Source organism: Periophthalmus magnuspinnatus, chromosome 15 (assembly GCF_009829125.3).
Source record: "Periophthalmus magnuspinnatus isolate fPerMag1 chromosome 15, fPerMag1.2.pri, whole genome shotgun sequence".
Lineage (NCBI taxonomy): Eukaryota > Metazoa > Chordata > Actinopteri > Gobiiformes > Gobiidae > Periophthalmus > Periophthalmus magnuspinnatus.
In genome coordinates, this window is record NC_047140.1 from 31,144,774 (window position 1) to 31,165,310 (window position 20,537).

General features: G+C 43.0%; 1 protein-coding gene across 1 annotated transcript in view; it reads right to left on the reverse strand.

Annotated features, from left to right (window-relative positions):
- Positions 1-13,603: 13,603 nt before the first annotated feature.
- The window catches only part of adss2 (adenylosuccinate synthase 2), a 31,860-nt gene continuing 24,926 nt past the window's right edge, over positions 13,604-20,537 (reverse strand). The window contains exons 7-13 of the mRNA XM_033979984.2: positions 20,224-20,305; positions 20,023-20,149; positions 18,306-18,460; positions 16,779-16,903; positions 16,509-16,606; positions 15,326-15,475; positions 13,604-15,254 (exon numbers count right to left, since the gene is read on the reverse strand). Coding sequence (XP_033835875.1) covers positions 15,202-15,254; positions 15,326-15,475; positions 16,509-16,606; positions 16,779-16,903; positions 18,306-18,460; positions 20,023-20,149; positions 20,224-20,305 — 790 coding nt within the window. The 3' untranslated portion in view covers positions 13,604-15,201. The remainder of the gene's footprint in view (positions 15,255-15,325; positions 15,476-16,508; positions 16,607-16,778; positions 16,904-18,305; positions 18,461-20,022; positions 20,150-20,223; positions 20,306-20,537) is intronic.

A 20,537-nucleotide genomic window follows, 5' to 3' on the forward strand; every position in this document is an offset into this window, starting at 1 on the left:
AAGTCGCACTTTTTTCATTTTCATAGTTTGGCCGATATCATTTCATATAATTTCACACTGACAACCACGTTTTTTCTTCATTATTATCCTTTTTTTTTACTTATTTGTGACTTGAGCGACGAATAGTCCGGAAAATACAGTAGTTAAAGAGTAAAAAGTAAAAGTATTTGATCGTGTTATTAATTTGTTAAAGTGACATTGATTAAAAATGAGACGTATTTTGTTCAACAGCAGCGACAGGATTCAACTTCTCAATTTTTTTTATGAATGTCATGTTTTTATTTTTGTTTATTTTTGTTTTTTTTACTTCCTCTAGTTTAAGTCGTGATAAGTTCAAGTGTAAGTGACAATTATAACCGTTTATTTCGCCAAAAATCTCATAATGTTCAGTTTATCTACTGCTAAAACTTAATGAGTTTAATCTAAGAATTATAGGAGCTGATTATAATTTTAGTTCATAATTCAAATTTCTACAGCTCAAATCTGATCATACGCAGAAAAAATAAACAAAAATGTCCCAGTACTGCAAAGAAAAAGTCCACACCTCCAAAAATTACAGCTACATTTATAAATCGACAAAGTGATTATAGAGTAAAAATAAAATAAAACACACGTCCCCGTTTCTGCGACTTTAAATCAAACCAAATCTTTTAGTTTAATTATGAATGAACATGAAAAATAAACACGTGAAAGTGCAGTTAGCGAGCGCGCCGGCGAAACTGAAACTGGAAACACGAGAGACATAACCGTGCTGCTGTTCAAACGCCGTGTCCACAGAGTCAGACACTCTAGTTCCTCAGGTTAGCACGAGGTCATTAACGGCTTTAAAAAAGATTCATAAACAAGTTGACGGGTCGTACATTTAGAATTGGACATGTTTTTTTTGGGGGTGTGATGCTAACTGGAAGCACTGCGCTGTCGGAAGCTCTAGACACAAGCTAGCATTAGCATTAGCATTAGCATTAGCCAACAGTTTTTTTTCACCTTTTTGAGTAAAATCAAACTCCGAAACAAAACCACGAAGGCTCGGATTGATCACAAGCTCCTGAAAATGTGCTCTTCTGGCAGTGTTTGCTATTGTGTCTCCATGGTAACTGCTCAACATTTCACCATAGACATGCATGTAGAACACCAACCAACAAAAATCACGTCAGACGTCAACAGCGTCTCTGAGGAAATGACACGATGGAGCTCCAGACTTCACTTTAACTTTTGAAATAACAGTTTATGTCGTGTCCAGTGTGTCCTGTCGTGTCCGGTGCGTCCTGTCCTGTGGTGTCCGGTGAGTCCTGTCCCGTGGTGTCCGGTGCGTCCTGTGCGTCCTGTCATGTCCGGTGCCTCCTGTCCTGTCCTGTGCGTCCTGTCCCGTTGTGTCCAGTGCGTCCTGTCGTGTCCGGTGCCTCCTGTCCCGTCGTGTCCAGTACATCCTGTCCCGTGGTATCCGGTGCGTCCTGTCCCTTTGTGTCCAGTGTGTCCTGTCCTGTCCTGTCCTGTGCGTCCTGTCCTGTCGTGTCCAGTGCGTCCTGTCCTGTCCTGTGCGTCCTGTCCCGTCGTGTCCGGTGCGTCCTGTCCCGTCGTGTCCAGTGTGTCCTGTCGTGTCCAGTGCATCCTGTCCCGTCGTGTCCGGTGCGTCCTGCCCCGTCGTGTCCAGTGCGTCCTGTCGTGTCGTGTCCAGTGCGTCCTGTCCCATCGTGTCCACTGAGGTCAGTTCTGGACAAATCAGATCTAAACTCAGACGATTGTTCGTCTCTTGAGGCTGTGATGTGAAACTCTGTTGACATTAATAAAGATTGTGCGTCGTCAGCTTCTGTGTCTGTCGCAGATGTGAAAGCAAACAGGCGGCGGGCCAGCTGTGGACAAACACACACGTACACACACTATATTTCACTGTTACACACACAAACAGGAAGAGCACACACACGCACGCACAAACAGAAGGAGCGCCCACACTCACACACACATACACAGAACACACACAAGACAAGCTGTTGTTGCCTAACGACTGGGCTGCTCCGGCGCACATCTGCACTCGGCGTTATCATTAGCTCTGCGCCGCGTCCCCACGACTGACAAAGTGAACAATACCAGCAATCACCCCATCAGCTGGGGCCATATGGGCAACATCCATAGCTGTGGCAGTGGCCCCGGACTGGAGGCAGCGGGTACGGAGGGGGCTGTGGAGGGGGGAGGCGGGTACGGAGGGGGGTTTTGGAGGGGGGAGGCGGGTACGGAGGGGGGGTTTTGGAGGGGGGAGGGGGGTTTTGGAGGGGGGAGGCGGGTACGGAGGGGGCTGTGGAGGGGGAGGCGGGTACGGAGGGGGCTGTGGAGGGGGAGGCGGGTACGGAGGGGGCTGTGGAGAAGGAGGCGGGTACGGAGGGGGTTTTGGAGGGGGGAGGCGGGTACGGAGGGGGTTTTGGAGGGGGGAGGCGGGTACGGAGGGGGCTGTGGAGGGGGAGGCGGGTACGGAGGGGGTTTTGGATGGGGGAGGCGGGTACGGAGGGGGGTTTTGGAGGGGGGAGGCGGGTACAGAGGAGGCAGTGGGCACACAGAGGGCCGTGCAGGGTGGTAGTGGGTAGAGAAGAGGTTGTGGTGGGGAGCAGAAGGTACAGGGGGTCAGGGGGTCGGTAGCGGGTACGGAGGGGGTCGTAGAAGGGGGCATTAAGTACAGAAGGGGTCATGGAGGGGGCAGCGGGTAAAGTGGAGGCTGTAGGAGGGGGTCGTGGGTACTGAGAGGGTCATGGAGGGGGCAGCGGGTACAGACGGGGCCGGGTCAGCAGTTGTACCAGCATCTGTTTGTCACGCTCGGTCATTTCTGAAGATAGAACCTCTGGACTTTTGTAGCAGCAGCGGTGAAGAAATAAATCAAAACGTGAGTGAGAAAATGTGGACATGTTTGAACTCTTAAAGTGAGCGTCTTTTATAACTTCGAGAACTGAAGAAACGGCAGAAAAACGTCTTCACTCCAACAACTTTTTGCCCAGTTACAGATTTAACTTTGGCTTTTATTTAGTCTGTTTTAACATTAAAGTCTTCAACAGCAGAACTATTTAAAATTACTTTGGAAAACACTGGAAAAATTATTGTCCCACTCCCCATCATTTCCACAAACCACAGTCACACAATCCAGCTTCTTGTCTGCGAGTGTTTTGCCCAACGACACAACAACACTACGCACTGTTCAGAGCTGAGATTGAACTGCCAACCCTGGTGTTTTGTGAGAACGATCTGACCAGAACCACTGAGCCATTTTAAGTTTTGGACTCAGGTTTAAGAGCGAGCAGTGAAGGAAGAAGTAAAAGTACAGATACCAGAGCAAAAAATACTCAAGCAGATTTTTCCACATGATATTTTTACTTTTACTTAAGTAATAGTGTTAAAGTACCTGTTTAAAAATGTACTTAAAGAGTAAAAAGTTGAAGTATTTTGTGCAGATTTTGAGTCTTATAAAGCTTTAAATGTAGTTTTTATTTGTATATTTTTACTACAAACTACAAATATGTTAAAAAATAAACCAGTAAAAGTAAAAAGTATCCACTGTAAAATGTACTTAAGTAAAGTACAAATACCTGAAATCAAATATTGTAATCACTTTTCTTTGATAATATTTTGCTAAAGTTCCCAGTTCTCCACCTCTGCTCCTCCTCCCACGAAAACCACGGCAGGTGAACAGCTCTGCAGTGTCAGCGGCGACTTGTAATCGCTTCACCTTAATGGGCGTGTGGGTGTGTGTGTGTGTGTGGGGGTGTGTGTGTGTGTGTGTGTGTGTGTGTGTGTATGTATGTGTATCCGTGTGTGTACGTGTGTATATGAAGTACTGAGCCCAGATGGTAGAACAAGGTGCGCCTCACCACTCTTCTGCTATAGATCCCCAAATCTGTGCTCCTCGGCGGCCGCTCTTCATCGTCTCCCCCCTGGACTTTGAACCCAGCTGGAGGAGGTGATTTTCCAGGATCAGCAGCAGAATCTCTCACTGCTGCTGTAATTATCTTTCAACTCCACAAACACTACGACTGTTTTTGATTCTTTTGAATCTTTTCAAAGTTTGCGTCTGTGATGGATCCGAGGAGCTTCAGTCTCTGTGACGTGGAGAAGATGTCACCTTGAGACGGAGGTTTGAGCTGGTCCCACAGGAAGATGAGACTGTGGCTCCTTTCACTTTAGCTCTGCAAACACCACCAACCTTATGTAAACATCCACCCCTCAGGTGTAACATCCACCCCTCAGGTGTAAACAACCACCCCTCAGGTGTAAACATCCACCCCTCAGGTGTAAACAACCACCCCTCAGGTGTAAACATCCACCCCTAAGGTGTAAACATCCACCCCTCAGGTGTAAACATCCACCCCTAAGGTGTAAACATCCACCCCTCAGGTGTAAACAACCACCCCTCAGGTGTAACATCCACCCCTCAGGTGTAAACATCCACCCTAAGGTGTAAACATCCACCCCTAAGGGGCGGACCCTCAGCAAAAAAGTTACACAATACACCTTTAACTGTTTTCCTGAGGCCTCCTTTAAAATAAAAACTTTAAAATAAACTTTTATGATTTATGATTCATAAATGTGGATTTATTTAACGATCCAAAATGGACCAAACACTTTTGGAGGTTGATCAGTCCTGAGTTTAATTATCGTGAAGATTGTGTGAATAAATCACCAGAATGAAGTGTTTTAGTTTCACTGTAGTTTCTCTGCGTCATCAGCAGCTGTTCTACAGTCATGTCCCACAGTCGTGTCCCACAGTCGTGTCCCACAGTCGTGTCCCACAGTTGTGGGCCGGTCCCACAGTTGTGGGCCGGTCTCTGTTGCTGGAGGTTATCAGGGACTCAGAGGTGTCATGGAGTCACATGTTCTGACGCTCCATTTGCCGTCAGCTGTCAGCTGCTGCTCACTTTCCCAGTTGCCGCCCCTCCTCACTCTGAGGACCACACATCAGTCACGGGACAGGGACCCCCCCCGAGGGACCCCCCCCTGAGTGACCCCCCTGATCCCCTCTGTCCTATCTCTGTTTCAACTGCCCAAACTGCCCAAACTGTCCAAACTGTCCACCCAAACTGTTCCATTTAACAACTATAAAACTGAGTCCAGGACACAAGATGGAAACAAGACAAGTCCGTCCACTGGTAAAACTCAAACTAAACCACAGCTTTGTAACCATGACGACGTGATCAGTGTAACCATGACGACGTGATCACGTGGGGTCAGTGTACGTTGTGTGTGTCATGTGTCATTATGTGTTTTCATTTAAGTGTCATTAACCTGGAAAAAGCTTGTCCAGTGATGTTGAAAATGAATCAACAAAAGACATAACATGTGTACAGAGCTGATATAAAACACACACACACACACACACACCCACACACGGAGAGAGTCTATGCCCCCTCCCCACACACTCACACAAACACACACACACACACTCAAAACTGGACGAGCGCCTCCTGGGCAAATATTTAAAGTCAAAACAGGCCCATAAAAAGAGCTGCCGGTGGTTAGCGCTGTGGCTACATCTGTCAGAGGGAGGGGGCGGGGCCTGACCGCAGCTGCCCAAACCGGTCTGGACCAGGGCCGCCACCGGACACTTTTTACCGGGGCACGTGCCACCGGCATAAATCAGCTGTGCCCCAGTGTGAAGAGCCCGGCCCCTGCACAAGCACCAAGACGAAAAACACGAGGAGCGTCCTGAGTCATGTGACACACGGAGGAGACGGCGTCATGTAGAAAACTTATCATTTTGGTCTTAAATGTTCGTATTAACCCTCTACATGATCCTGGGGTTAATTTTTTTTGATGTATTTAGAGTTTATTTTGTTATTGACTTTTTTTTTTTTTTGCTTTTTTGACATTTTTATTATTTTTATTTTTTTTGAAGGGTTTTTGTTTGTTATTTTTTATTAGCTTAAGTTATTTTGAGTTTTTTTAATAGTTATTTTGAGGGCTTTTTGTTATTGTTATTAGATATATTTTTGTTGTTTTGAGTTTTTTTTTGTTTATTTCCTTTTTTAAGGTATTTTAAGTTTTTTTTTGTTTATTTTTTAATTATTTTGAGTTTTTTTTTTTATTAATAAATTTTTTATTTAGAGTTAATTTTTTTTTTAATCTGTCCCCTCTGTCTCTGCTGCTTCAGACTCATTCTGGTCTTAAATGTTCGTATTAACCCTCTACATGATCCTGGGGCTTTTATTTCACTATTGTGTCTGTAAATGAACATTAAAAACAGACAAATCAGGCGTCTTCTTTCTGTTAGCGTTAGCAACAGGTTTGATTGACAGCGTTGCTAAGCGCCCGCTCCCTGCTAAACCAATGATGCGAGTGGGAAGCGACGTTACCTTCAACAGCCTCGCTCTGGATTGGCTCTTTGGTTGCTATGATACTCATGGTCTGAATTTTAAATGTGGACGTCGGCTCCAAATTAGCTGCTATAACCGCTAGCGTCGACGAGCTTCATTTGACTGGACTTGAACGCTGTGGGTGACGTCACGCTCGCTCAGTCACTTCTTTAAACAGGTACAAGTTTATTTTGGGGGATAAATCTCCTTTTTTCATCTAAATCCCACAGTTTACGGGACATTACATCTGTTTTCTGCTAAATTTCCTAAAGGTTGGGGCCCCCAGACCCCCCTGTGCCAAAGAGACGAGGGCCTGAGATTAAAACTATGGACGTACAAAACAATCCACTTTATTTAAACGGCACATTTCACAAACAAATGCAGTTTCCAAAGTGCTGCACATGTAAATAAAAACAACTAATTAAGTAAATCAACATTTAGACTAGAATCAAATAGCGAAATTAAAATAATAAATATGTAAATAAAAGCAATAAAAAAATAAAATCAAATAAAACAAGCAAATAAAATCAATAGAAACAAGTCGATAAAAGACAGAGGACCATACGACTCACGCAGAGTTAAACGCCACAGAGTAAAAACAAAGGGGCCTGTTCCCGGCGCGGCCCAGGTCCAGTGACGGCCCTGGTCCGGTCACCGCTGACGCCAACACCTGTCCCACAGAGAGACACGCGGCCAGCAAATGTCCACACACGCTCACGTAGATGAGGTCATGTGTCGCCTCTGCAACAGGATCTGCAGCAGTGACAAAGACACACCTTACACGGGGCTTTGTGCGGCCACACCCCTCTCCTCTGGCTGACCCCCATCTGTCGACTCCCCCGGGACGTCCCACATACGTACGCGTGTGTGTGTGTGTGTGTGTGTGTGTGAGGGTAGAGGGTCAGAGGAGGGGGACAGGCGTTGGCCCCGGCTGCCCATTGATCAACAGCTGCCGGTGTTCTCATGAGGGGGCCACAGCAGCTGGGGCAGGGGCCAGAGGCTGGGACCCCCGAGCCGGAGCCGGAGTCCGGGGCCAAGGAGCCATCTGGGACCTAAGAGAGAGATCTGAGTGTGTACGATTCTCAACATGAGCCGGACAGGAGCAGGGACGAAGGGACAGGGACGAAGGGACAGGGACGAAGGGACAGGGGCGGAATGAACACGGACTGAAAGTGAACGCAACAGGAGACGAGACGAGAACGTGACGAGGAGCGAGACGTGGTCCAACCAGAACAAGACCAGATTTTGAGATTTATAAAAAAGAAATGGTGCAGTTCAGTTCGTTTTTGTCTCATTTTTTTACCATCTAAAAACCAAAAAAATCAAACCAGGTCTAAACTGGGACTAAACTGGGACTAAACCAGGTCTAAAATGGGTCTAAACCGGGACTAAAGAAGGACTAAAGTAGTACTAAACCAGGACTAAACCAGGACTAAACCAGGACTAAACCGGGACTAAACCAGGACTAAACCAGGACTAAACCGGGACTAAACCAGGACTAAACCGGGACTAAACCAGGACTAAACCAGGACTAAACCAGGACTAAACCAGGACTAAACCAGGTGTAAACCAGGACTAAACCGGGACTAAACCAGGACTAAACCAGGACTAAACCAGGACTAAACCAGGTGTAAACCAGGACTAAACCGGGACTAAACCAGGACTAAACCAGGACTAAATCGGGACTAAACCAGGACTAAACCAGGTGTAAACCAGGACTAAACCGGGACTAAACCGGGACTAAACCAGGACTAAACCAGGACTAAACCAGGACTAAACCAGGACTAAACCGGGACTAAACCAGGACTAAATCGGGACTAAACCAGGACTAAACCAGGACTAAACCAGGACTAAACCGGGACTAAACCGGGACTAAACCGGGACTAAACCGGGACTAAACTGGGACTAAACTAGGACTAAACATGTTGAATCAGTGTTTGAGTTTTGTTCAGTTTAAACCTGATGATGTGACTCAGGTTTAAATCCAGACTCAGTTCTGTTTCTCTGCTGTGACTAAAGGGGTTTATTCTGCACTTTTCTCCTTTAATGTTACTTTTATGATGATTATTTATGTTTTGATTTATTGTTTTGTGATTTTAATGTATTTCTTATTCTGTAAAACACTTTGAATTACTCTGTGTTCCACTTCTACAAATAAACTTGCCTTGATTTTTCTGGACCAGGACTTTTCCAGGACGTTTTCCAGGACGTTTTTAATGACGTAACCAAACTTCTACAAACACATGACCCGTTTTTTCTACTAAACCTGCGACTGTACGAACTTCACCCAAAGTCCACCAGAGTCTCCAAAGCAAACACACTCATGTTCACGTGTTTCATATATTTTGGGGCTGATTCCCTTGAATATTTAAATATTTAGAGACAGAAAACCCAAAATGTTCTTGTGTTAAACTCAAATGGGGCAGACACTGTGGAGCTTTTATAAAACACAAAACGAGGGACTGGACGAAGTGTAGAAGAAGTTTGACCTGCTGCTTTTTAGGGTTTCAAGGTTTTTCAAAATCTCAACTGTTCTTTTTGACTATGATGTAACAATCTTGTACTTATCCAATAAAGCGGGAGACATTTGTCCCTTTGTTTTTCATGCTCAAAAACAGACCCATTATTTTCCAGGTTTCCCAGGACATTTAAACATTTATATAATTTTCCATGTGTTTTCCATGCTTAAAAAACAGACCATTCATTTTCCAGGTTTTCCAGGACATTTGATTCTTTATGTAATTTTCCATGCTCAAAAATGGACCAATTATTTTCCAAGTTTTCCAGAACATATGGCCCTTTTTCTAATTTTCCATGTGTTTTTCATGCTCAAAATCAGACCAGGTATTTTCCAGATTCCCCAGGTTTTCCAGGACATTTGATCCTTCATCTAATTTTCCTTGTGTTTTCCAAGCTCAAAAAACAGACCCATTATTTTCCAGGTTTTCCAGGACATTTGGAAACCCAGCATTCCATGAAATGTAACTCAGCAGCTCCTTAACCTCTTTTTTTTTGGTCAAATTCTGTCGAGTTACAGACTTTTTCCGTTGCTGTGGCTCAAACCTGGACGACCGAGTTATTACACAGAGATTTTTTTTACAGCGCCACCTGGAGGACGCCCCTTTAACGAGCACACAGCTTTTAAACACATTTTCCATCGTAATATCAGAACTGTGGGGCTCTCCGGGTCTTTCCCTTTCCCACGAGTTGTGTTTCCATGCGCTGAGATTACAGTCAGTGTGAAAGTGAAAGTGAAAGTGAAAGTGTTCTGAGTCTGTTTACATCTGAACATCAACGACTTCAACCTGTGATAATTTAAATAGAGTGATTTATTTTGGAGTCGGTTTAAAATTGCCATAAGAAAATGACGTCTGCCAAAGTAAAAGTAAAAGTAACACATAAAAACTCAACTTAAGAGTATTTAAGTACCCGTTTTTTAAAAAAAGAGTAAAAAGTCAAAGTATTTCACACCGATTTTACTAATATTATGATTTTTTTTAAAAGTGATATTGATTAAAAATGACACATATTTTGTTCAAACTGTAACAAAACGAATCAATTTCTTAGTTTTTCTCATGAATTTTGTGTTTTATTTTTGTTTTGCTCAAAGTCGAAGCTTGAACTTTGAAACTTTAGTCAGGATGTTTCCACGAACATAAAATAAAATAAGTATAAATAAGTATAAGTTAAGTAAAAGTAAATAAGTAAAAATACCTCCTCAAATCACATGAAAAATACTTTTACTTTTCAGTCCTGCTCAAAAATGTAGTGCAGTAGAAAGTACAGATACTGCTCTCAAATGTACTCAAGTAAAAGTAAAAGCATCCACTGTAAAATGTACTTAAGTAAAGTACAGATACCTCAAAACTCTCCTTAAGTACAGTACTTTACTCCGTGTACTCGTTACCTTCCTCCGCTGACCTCACGTGGAGTCACGGGGCGGTCGGTCACACGTCCAGAGCAGCTGCCGTCGTCCGTCTCACATCTGCGTCACTCGACTTTAAAGGGTCAGTATGACACTCACAAACGGACCTGGACTTGTGTTTTTGCAGCACTGAAAACGCTCTGTTCCACCTTGTGATGTCATTGTGTGGCGATACAGGGAGTGTTTTTAAACTCCACACACCTTCACTTCTAGAATCATTCGGATTGGATTGATTTCAGCTCTGGAATTGACAATTTATACTGAACAAAAGGTAAAAAAAAAAAAAAAAAAAAAAAGGAGCTGTTAACTTGAAAAACTACCACTTGATGACATCACAAGGTGGGACAGAGCGTTTTGAGCTTTGGAGATGTTACAGACTAATAATAAAAGTGCAGGATAGGACCTTTATGAAAGTCTGTGTCCAGTTCAGGAGGTGAGCCGAGCGGGAGGAAGACAAAAACATTAACGCGAGAAAGGTCAGAGGTCACGCAGAGGGAAAGGTCAAAGGTCACAGGAAGGAGACAACATGGTTTTAACAGTTGTCGTTTGAGTAACTGGAGTCTGTTCAGTGCGGCCATTTTGTTTGACTCTTGTGACAATTCTGTATTTATAGATTTTGTTTTTACGTTTATTTTATTCAAACATCTTTTTTTTTTTAACATAATTTAAATTCTCTGCTGTGGGTGGAAACATTTCACCAAAACAAATCTGACGACAAAAGAACGATAGAACGTGGAACGAGAGAGAAGGAACGAGAGAGAAGGAACGAGGGAGAAGGAACGAGAGAGAAGGAACGAGGGAGAAGGAACGAGGGAGAAGGAACGAGAGAGAAGGAACGAGAGAGAAGGAACGAGAGAGAAGGAACGAGAGAGAAGGAACGTGACGGGAGCTGTAGGTGGAGGTGGACAAGTCAGGGGTCAGGGGACAGTATATGGACAGTTTGAGGACAGTGTGAGGACAGTGTGTGGACAGTGTGAGGACAGAGTGGGGACAGTGTGTGGACAGAGTGGGGACAGTGTGTGGACAGTGTGTTTACAGTGTGAGGACAGTGTGTGGACAGTGTGTGGACAGTGTGTGGACAGTGTGAGGACAGTGTGTGGATAATGAGGGGACAGTGTGGGGACAGTGTGTGGAGAGTGTGAGGACAGTGTGTGGACAGTGTGAGGACAGTGTGTGGACAGCGTGAGGACAGTGTGTGGACAGTGTGAGGACAGCGTGAGGACAGTTTGAGGACAGTGTGAGGACAGTGTGTGGACAGTGTGAGGACAGTGTGTGGACAGCGTGAGGACAGTGTGTGGACAGTGTGAGGACAGTGTGAGGACAGTGTGTGGGCAGTGTGAGGACAGTGTGAGGACAGTGTGAGGACAGTTTGAGGACAGAGGGACAGCTGGTGAGTGTGATGGGGACAGTTGGACAGGAGCCAGGTCTCTTGTGTGTTGTACATATGTATTGTCCTCTACATATTGTTTTGTCCCTTTGTGCGTCTGTTTTGTATAACTCTGTGGTTGTGTCTGTGTGCTGTGTACCTTTGTGTGTGTGTGTGGTTGTGCGTGCGTGTGTCGTGTGTGGTTGTGTGTGTGTGTCGTGTGTGTGTGATTGTGTGTGTGTGGTTGTGTGTGTGTGGTTGTGTGTGTGTGTGTGGTTGTGCGTTTCTTGGAGGTGGTTGGCTTCATTTAGTTTTATTCAAATCCAGAGGAAGTTGGTGACGGGAGGAAAATGAGCCACGAGACACAAACTCAGCAGGTTCAGTGAGACAAAAGTGTCTCTGTCCTCTGTCCTGATCAGAGGACTCATATCAGAGGACAGACAGGACAGAGGACAGACAGGACAGAGGACAGACAGGGACAGCTTCAAAATCGTGATATCATGAACAAATCGGCTCCTCCAGATTCATTTTTCCATTAATTTACACATAAAATAAAAGCACAAACTGTTTTACATGAGGGTTGCTCTTTAGCTCCCCCTATAGACCCTTCCCCGCCTTAACGTCAACGGCTGGAACCGGATTTAATTTTTTAAAAGAACCAAATCTTAAACTTTTCTTTATAATTTTTATGCATTTTATCCTGATTCACACAAAATCAAAACAAGAATCAGGTCAGGAGCAAAACAGACGACACAAAAACAGTAAATTATTATTATTATTATTATTAGTAGTATAATTTTGTATTTAATGTATATTTTTATTGCATTATTATTTATTTTTTTATTTTTTTATTTTTATTTTTTTATTCTGCATAATTTAAAAAGGTAAAACCCTCTCATTTTTATTTTATTTTAGTTTCCAGATAAAATGAGTCTTCACTTTGGCTTCTCTCATATAAATAAATACAAAAAGAGCCAGTCTTTTGAACGGCTCTCTGAAATGAACAGATCCAGAAGATTCGGATCCCATAAAAGAGCCGAAACTCCCACCACTGCATAAAATGAACGAGTCTTTGAGTCATTTGAAAGGCAGGAGCGCCCTCTAGTGTTCAAAACCACCACTGCAGCTTTGGGCCTTTTGAGAAAAACACAGGAAAAACAAACTGAGTGGATTATTTTTGTTGAGAAAAGAACCTCATTCTCAGGTGAACTTTGACCTTTAAGGCTCCATGACGCTGTAGTTTTACCTGAAAAGTTACACGGTCAAACTTTAAACACGTCCATCTTGAATTTACTAAAATAAAAATAAAAGGCTGTTATTTTTGCTGAGAAATCTATATAAAAACATGCTTTTCTTACAGGAAACGAGCTCGCCTTTGCACAGACCTGACCTGGTGATCGTCTGCCTTAAAGGTCCCATAATGCACTGCTCTGATCTACGTCCTAATGTCGTTTCCTCGTCACACACAGACCTGGAGTTGTGTTTTTTTTGTTTCATTCTCACATGTTTAACGCACAAACTTTGCATATTTAGGCTGAGTTCTTCTCTCAAACTGAAAACACTCTGTTCCACCTTGTGATGTCATCATGTGGTGATACAGGAAGTGCTCCACTGTGTTTTTAAACTCCACACACCTTCATTTATAAAAATAATTTGGATCATTTCAGACCTGGAATTTCCCATTGCTACTAAAACAGTAAAAAGGAGCTGTTCTCTCCTCTTTTCACTCTTTTTTCTATTTTCTCTCCTCTTTTTCTATTTCCTCTCCTCTTGTCTTCTATTTTCTCTCCTCTTTTTTCTATTTTCTCTCCTCTTGTCTCCTCTTTTTTTCTATTTTCTCTCCTCTTTTTTCTATTTTCTCTCCTCTTTTTTCTATTTTCTCTCCTCTTGTCTCCTCTTTTTTTTCTATTTTCTCTCCTCTTTTTTCTATTTTCTCTCCTCTTTTTTCTATTTTCTCTCCTCTTGTCTCCTCTTTTTTTTCTATTTTCTCTCCTCTTTTTTCTATTTTCTCTCCTTTCACTCTTCTCTCTCTTTTCTTTCCTTTTTTCAATTTTCTCTCCTCTCCATTCTCTCCTCTTTTCTCTCCTTTCTCCTCTTTTACTGAACTAAAGGTAAATGTTGCTGGTAAATTGAAAACTCCCACTTGATGACATCACAAGGTGGAACGTCGCGTTTTGATCTTTGTAGATGTCACAGACTAATAATAAAGTGTGACTCAAACATGTGAATGAAACAAAACACAACTCCATGTCTGTTTAAACTTCATCTTGAGCAGTTTCTTCTTCACATTAAACTGTTAAATTAGACAAAACGATCTGTAAAACGCCATTTAAAGGTCCTACATGACACAAAACGCTCTGTCCCACCTTGTGATGTCATGAAGTGGTAGTTTTCAAGTTCACAGCTCCTTTTACCTTTAGATCAGCAGTAGATTGACAGTTCTAGGTCTGAAATGATCCAAATGTGTCTAGAAACGAAGGTGTGCGGAGTTTAAAAACACACAAAAGCACTTCCTGTATGACATCACGATGACATCACAAGGTGGAACGGAGAATTCAGCGTAAATCTGCAAAATCTGAAAAAAAAACCAAAAAAAACACAACTCCAGGTCTGTTTGTGACGAGGAAACGACATAAAAACAGATCAAAGACTAGAATAACATGGGCCCCTTTAAGGTAATATGGGCCCCTTTAAGGTAATATGGGCCCCTTTAAGGTAATATGGGCCCTTTAAGGTAATATGGGCCGGACTCACCTCTGAAGTGAACACTCGGCTCACCGTCCCTTTAAAATTTGTCCAAAAAGTAGAGATTTAAAGTGACAGAAAGTAGCAAAGTTATAAAAAACAGAAAGATGAAACGACAGAAGTAAAACGCAGATCATAAACATTTATCAAACCGGTTTTAAATTATATTCTTGCCGCCGATAACTCAGTACAGTACAGTATTTTACAGCGTCGCATTCAAACACGACGGTTTGATTTCGACGAAGAAAAAAAAAAGTTTTATACAAAGAGATTAGTGAAGGGAAACAGATACATTCAGAGTTATCTCAGTGCAAAAAGATCAAAACCAACCGCCACCTTTTCATTTTAAAAAACCTAACTACAATAAAATACATTTTTGGTTGAATACAAGGCGAGAACTCCCAGTTACCCAAAAGTGACACATGTTTTTTTTTTCCCTTTTTGTTTCGGAGCGTGGCGTGCCCTCGAGGACGCCGCCGCACACACACACGCCAACGTCTTAAACTGAAAACTGTAGCTAAGTTGCAAGAGTTACGGGTTTAAAACATCTGATAAAAGCGAAGATTTGTTAGTTTTTAAACAAGATTATCGTATTTTAAAAACTGTTTTCCTCAGACTGGCACAGCGTTTCGTTACAGCGTCGATAAACACGAGACGTAAATACAGAAACGGGGCTTTTCCGGGGCAGTTTTCCCGTGTCCGCGCGTCTTTACACATAAGTTTCCTCGGATAAAGGGCTGATCCCGGCACAGTCTGTGGTACCGTGTTAAAGCACTAGAGGGCGACAGTGCGTCCGACAGGTAGTTTGGCTGTGTGAAGACGAACCGGCTCTTCTCCGTCTAAAAGAGCTGGATCATCGACTCCCGGGACTTGCCCACGCCGATCCACTTCACTGGAAAAAACACAAATATAAACGTCATTTCCGCGAAAGAATAAAACTGCGTGCGTTTAAAGGCGCAGTACCGGGGACTTCCACATGATTTTCGATGTACTGGACGTATTTCCGGGCGTTTTCAGGAAGCTCGTCGAAGCTTCTCGCGGCCGATGTGTCGCTGTTCCAGCCGGGCAGGGTCTCGTACTCCACCTCCACGCGCTGGAGCACCTCCTGATTGGCTAAACACAGAAAAAAACAACACAAGAATCGACACCGTGACTCCAACGCCGCGTGTTTGTGCGTTAAAAACATTCACTTTGTGCAATGTACGAGTTTTAACCTGTGGAAACTTGACTTTTGTGAAGTTTAATCCACGTTCTGACGTTGTTTTCTCCTCAAAAACAGACCTGGAGTTGTGTTTTGTTTCTTTTATTATTCGTCTGTTACGTCTCCAAAGCTCAAAATGCGACGTTCCACCTTGTGATGTCATCAAGTGGTAGTTTTCAGCTCCTTTTACCTTTAGTTCTTTAGTAAATGTGTCATTAGTTTATCTCATAATGTCATAATTTAAATAAAATTAAATGTTTTGGGATTTATCAGGATTTATTTATTTTTAAAAATGAATTTATTTAAGAAAAAATCCACATTGTAACTTTTTTTCAATGCAGAAAATCAGCGGTGGAAGTAGTACTGCATTTTGTTACTTAAGTAAAAGTACAAATACAGGGGCAAAAGATTACTCGAGTAAAAGTAAAAGTATCACGTGAGTAAAAGTATTTATGTTTTCTGTTTAATGCACTTAAAGAGTAAACAGTAAAAGTATTTTGCAGAGACTTTTTGAACTATTAAAATGTAGTGATTTTGATAAAGTATTTGGGTCATTTTAATGATTCAGTCCATCTGTTTCAATCTGTTCCACCTTGTGATGTCATCAAGTGGGAGTTTTTAAGTGAACAACTACCTGTTTACCTTTAGTTCAGTAGAAATTGGCAATTCCAGAAGCTGAAATGATCCAAATGATTCTAGAAATGAAGGTGTGTGGAGTTTAAAAACACTTCCTGTATCACCACATGATGACATCACAAGGTGGAGCAGAGTGTTTTCAGTTTGAGAGAAGAGCTCAGTGTAAATCTGCAGGTTTGTGTTAAATGTGTGAATGAAACAAAAAACAAAAACACAACTCCAGGTCTGTTTGATGAGGAAACATGAGAAACAGAAAATGGAGTAATATTTTCCCCTTTAAGGTCAAATTCACTTCGGTGCAGGACTCACCTGGGAAGTGCGGTATGGCCTCGCCGTCCACTTTGTAGTTCACGCCCACTTTAATCTCAGGGAGAACGTCCAAAATGTCAAGTTTTGTCAGAGCTATTCTGAAAGTAAAAAAGAAATAAATCGATACAAGCTCCTGAAGTGAGGTGTGTTCTGACTTTCGGCTCTTTTATGGGATCCGAATCTTTTAGAGCCGTTCAAAAGTCCGGCTCCCGTCGTATAAATTTACATAAAAAGAGCCAAAGTGACGACTCTCTCTGACTCATGACTTACGCCGTGAAGCCGTTGATCATGTGAGCGTATTTGACGAGCACGAGATCCAGCCAACCACAGCGTCTCTTCCTGCCTGTGGTCACGCCCACTTCCTTTCCTCTCGTTTGAAGCAGTTCGCCGGTTTCCTATAAACAAACACACAGCATTTGTCAAGTCTCGGTTAATAGATGGTTTAGAATGTTCCGCAGTGTGACCCGACTCACTACCAGGACAAGAACAAGTCAGATCTGTGGAGAAACAACCCCTCTCACAATAGGAAAAACACTGATCCATTAATACACTGTATAAATAAATGGACGTAGCTAACCTGCTAGCATAGACTGTATATATAAATGGACATAGCTAACCTGCTAGCATAGACTGTATATAAATGGACGTAGCTAACCTGCTAGCATAGACTGTATATAAATGGACGTAGCTAACCTGCTAGCATAAACTGTATATAAATGGACATAGCTAACCTGCTAGCATAGACTGTATATAAATGGACGTAGCTAACCTGCTAGCATAGACTGTATATAAATGGACGTAGCTAACCTGCTAGCATAGACTGTATATAAATGGACGTAGCTAACCTGCTAGCGTAGACTGTATATAAATGGACGTAGCTAACCTGCTAGCATAGACTGTATATAAATGGACGTAGCTAACCTGCTAGCATAAACTGTATATATAAATGGAAGTAGCTAACCTGCTAGCACAGACTGTATATATAAATGGAAATAGCTAACCTGCTAGCATAAACTGTATATATAAATGGAAATAGCTAACCTGCTAGCATAGACTGTATATAAATGGATGTAGCTAACCTGCTAGCATAGACTGTATATATAAATGGACGTAGCTAACCTGCTAGCATAAACTGTATATATAAATGGAAGTAGCTAACCTGCTAGCACAGACTGTATATATAAATGGAAATAGCTAACCTGCTAGCATAAACTGTATATATAAATGGAAATAGCTAACCTGCTAGCATAGACTGTATATAAATGGATGTAGCTAACCTGCTAGCATAGACTGTATATATAAATGGACGTAGCTAACCTGCTAGCATAAACTGTATATATAAATGGAAGTAGCTAACCTGCTAGCACAGACTGTATATATAAATGGAAATAGCTAACCTGCTAGCATAAACTGTATATATAAATGGAAATAGCTAACCTGCTAGCATAGACTGTATATATAAATGGAAGTAGCTAACCTGCTAGCACAGACTGTATATATAAATGGAAATAGCTAACCTGCTAGCATAGACTCTATATAAATGGATGTAGCTAACCTGCTAGCATAGACTTTATATATAAAAATGTAGGTCGCTGCTGTTAGCATTAACAGCAGGTTTGATTGACAGTGTCGCTCAGTGTCCGCTCTCTGCTAAACCAGCTGTGCGGACAGGAAGGGGCGTTACCTTCAACAGCCTCGCTCCGGATTGGCTCTTTGGTTGCTATGATACTCACGGTCCAAACTCCAAACACAGAACTCGGCTCTTCTTTACAAAGTGTGCGGTTTGAGTTCACTCACGTTGCTCTGCTCCGTGGGGAACGCTCCGATGCCGACTCTGGTGGTGTAGGCCTTCACGACGCCATACACCTCCCCGACGTTCTGCGGCGGCATCCCGAGGCCAGTGCAGACTCCGCCCACAGTGCAGTTTGAGGAGGTCACAAACGGATAAGTGCCTGGAACATGGACAAAGGATTACTCACATATTATAATGTTTGAGTAACAGTAAACACGCAGGTTTGTTTGTGTGTTAAACATGTGTGAGGTCTGTTTGTGATGAGGAAACAACATTAGCACACGGCTTATAGTTCACAATAGTCACTTTTGTGTAATATAAGACCGTTAAAGCGGGAGTTTAAGCTGGTCACATGACATAAACGCAGCTGCTGGGTAAAAAGGAGCAGGACAAACTGGTTTTCTAGACGTAAAAAGGTCAAAGAGGCTTAATAACTATGCAAATCAGCACTATGTTAAGAGCTTAAGTTTACTTTCGTCGTTGGCGTTGTGAGCTCTATTGTTCTGCAGAGGAGGGTTCACGTAGCATATAGCATAGAATAGCATAGCGTAGCATCACCTGACCTCACAAGACCCAGAGCTACAACAGAACAGACTATTTCTACAGGGAGAGGCCGGACTCATTATAAAGAGACTGTTTAAATACAGAACAATACAAAAACAAAACAAACTGCACAGGATCATTGCAAAAACAGGAGCAGACTTTTATTTTTTCCCCATTTCAGTTCTAGTGCAGCCTGGTTTTTAGACGTAGACAAAGTCTGTGTTAGCGCTACTGTGGTGTTAGCTCTCTGTTGCCATGTTAGTGCTTTGTTGTGTTCTCGTGTTCGCACTCTGGTCCCGTGTTCCCGCTCTGTTGCCGTGTTGGCAACAGAGCGCGAACACGATAACGGTGCTGTGTTAGCGCTCTGTTGCCATGTTAGCCCTCTGTTCTCGTCTTAGCGCTCCGTTCTCCTCTTAGCGCTCCGTTCTCCCCTTAGCGCTCCGTTCTCCCCTTAGCGCTCCGTTCTCCTCTTAGCGCTCCGTTCTCCTCTTAGCGCTCCGTTCTCCTCTTAGCGCTCCGTTCTCCTCTTTGCGCTCCGTTCTCCTCTTTGCGCTCCGTTCTCCTCTTTGCGCTCCGTTCTCCTCTTTGCGCTCCGTTCTCCTCTTTGCGCTCCGTTCTCCCCTTAGCGCTCCGTTCTCCTCTTAGCGCTCCGTTCTCCTCTTAGCGCTCCGTTCTCCTCTTCGCGATCCGTTCCCGTCTTAGCGCTCTGTTCTCGTCTTAGCGCTCCGTTCTCGTCTTAGCGCTCTGTTCTCGTCTTAGCGCTCTGTCGTCGTATTAGTGCACTCTGTTGTTGTGTTAGCACCGCTGCCATGTTAGCGCTCTGTTGTCGTGTCAGCGCTCTGTTGTCGTCCGCACACACTGTAATCATTTCACTAAGCTAGCGTCCACTCCAACGACTAAACGAAGGTATCATAGCGCTAACACACACGTCTTTTCTGTCATTATTAGCGTGTTTTAAGCGTCTGCAGAGCCTCCACTGTCTACATTTTAAGCTTCTCTGGGCGTTAGCATTAGCATTAGCCATAGATATTAACAGTTCTCGCTTCTACAGCTTCTCATTCTGGGTAATACAGAGTGGTATCGGATCGGTGATTTGGTCTGAGTACCAGTATCGGTATCGAAACGACCCCATATATGACGTTAATTGATATATGCAAAGGTCAGGGGTCGAGTACTGACCGAAGTCGATGTCGAGCAGCGCTGCGTTGGCGCCCTCTACCAGGATCTTTTTGGGAGAACCGTGCAGAGCCTCGTGCATGAAGTGAACGCCGTCTCGGACCATGGGCTTGATACGCTCCATACAACCCTAAACACAGACACATTTTTACTTTCACTTCTGTCGTAATGTTTGTTTTTTTTAATAGCGTGGCGTGTTCTTACTTTGAGTTTAGCTAGCTCCCCGTCGACGTCGACCTCGAGAGTCGGGTACATGCCTTTGTACTGCTTTGCCAGTCCTTTATACCTGCAAAGAGTCAACATCATTAAAATATATTCACTATCAGGCAAACGTTTGGACATATTCTCTCATTAAATGTTTCTTTTTCTTTATTTTTACAACTTTCTACACGTTATTCACACACAGAAAACATCAAATATATGAAATAAGATAAAATAAGAAGAAAAAACATTAAATAACTCAACTTTTTTAATATATATTTTGTATTCAAATCCTTAAATTAGCTCGACAGGGATCC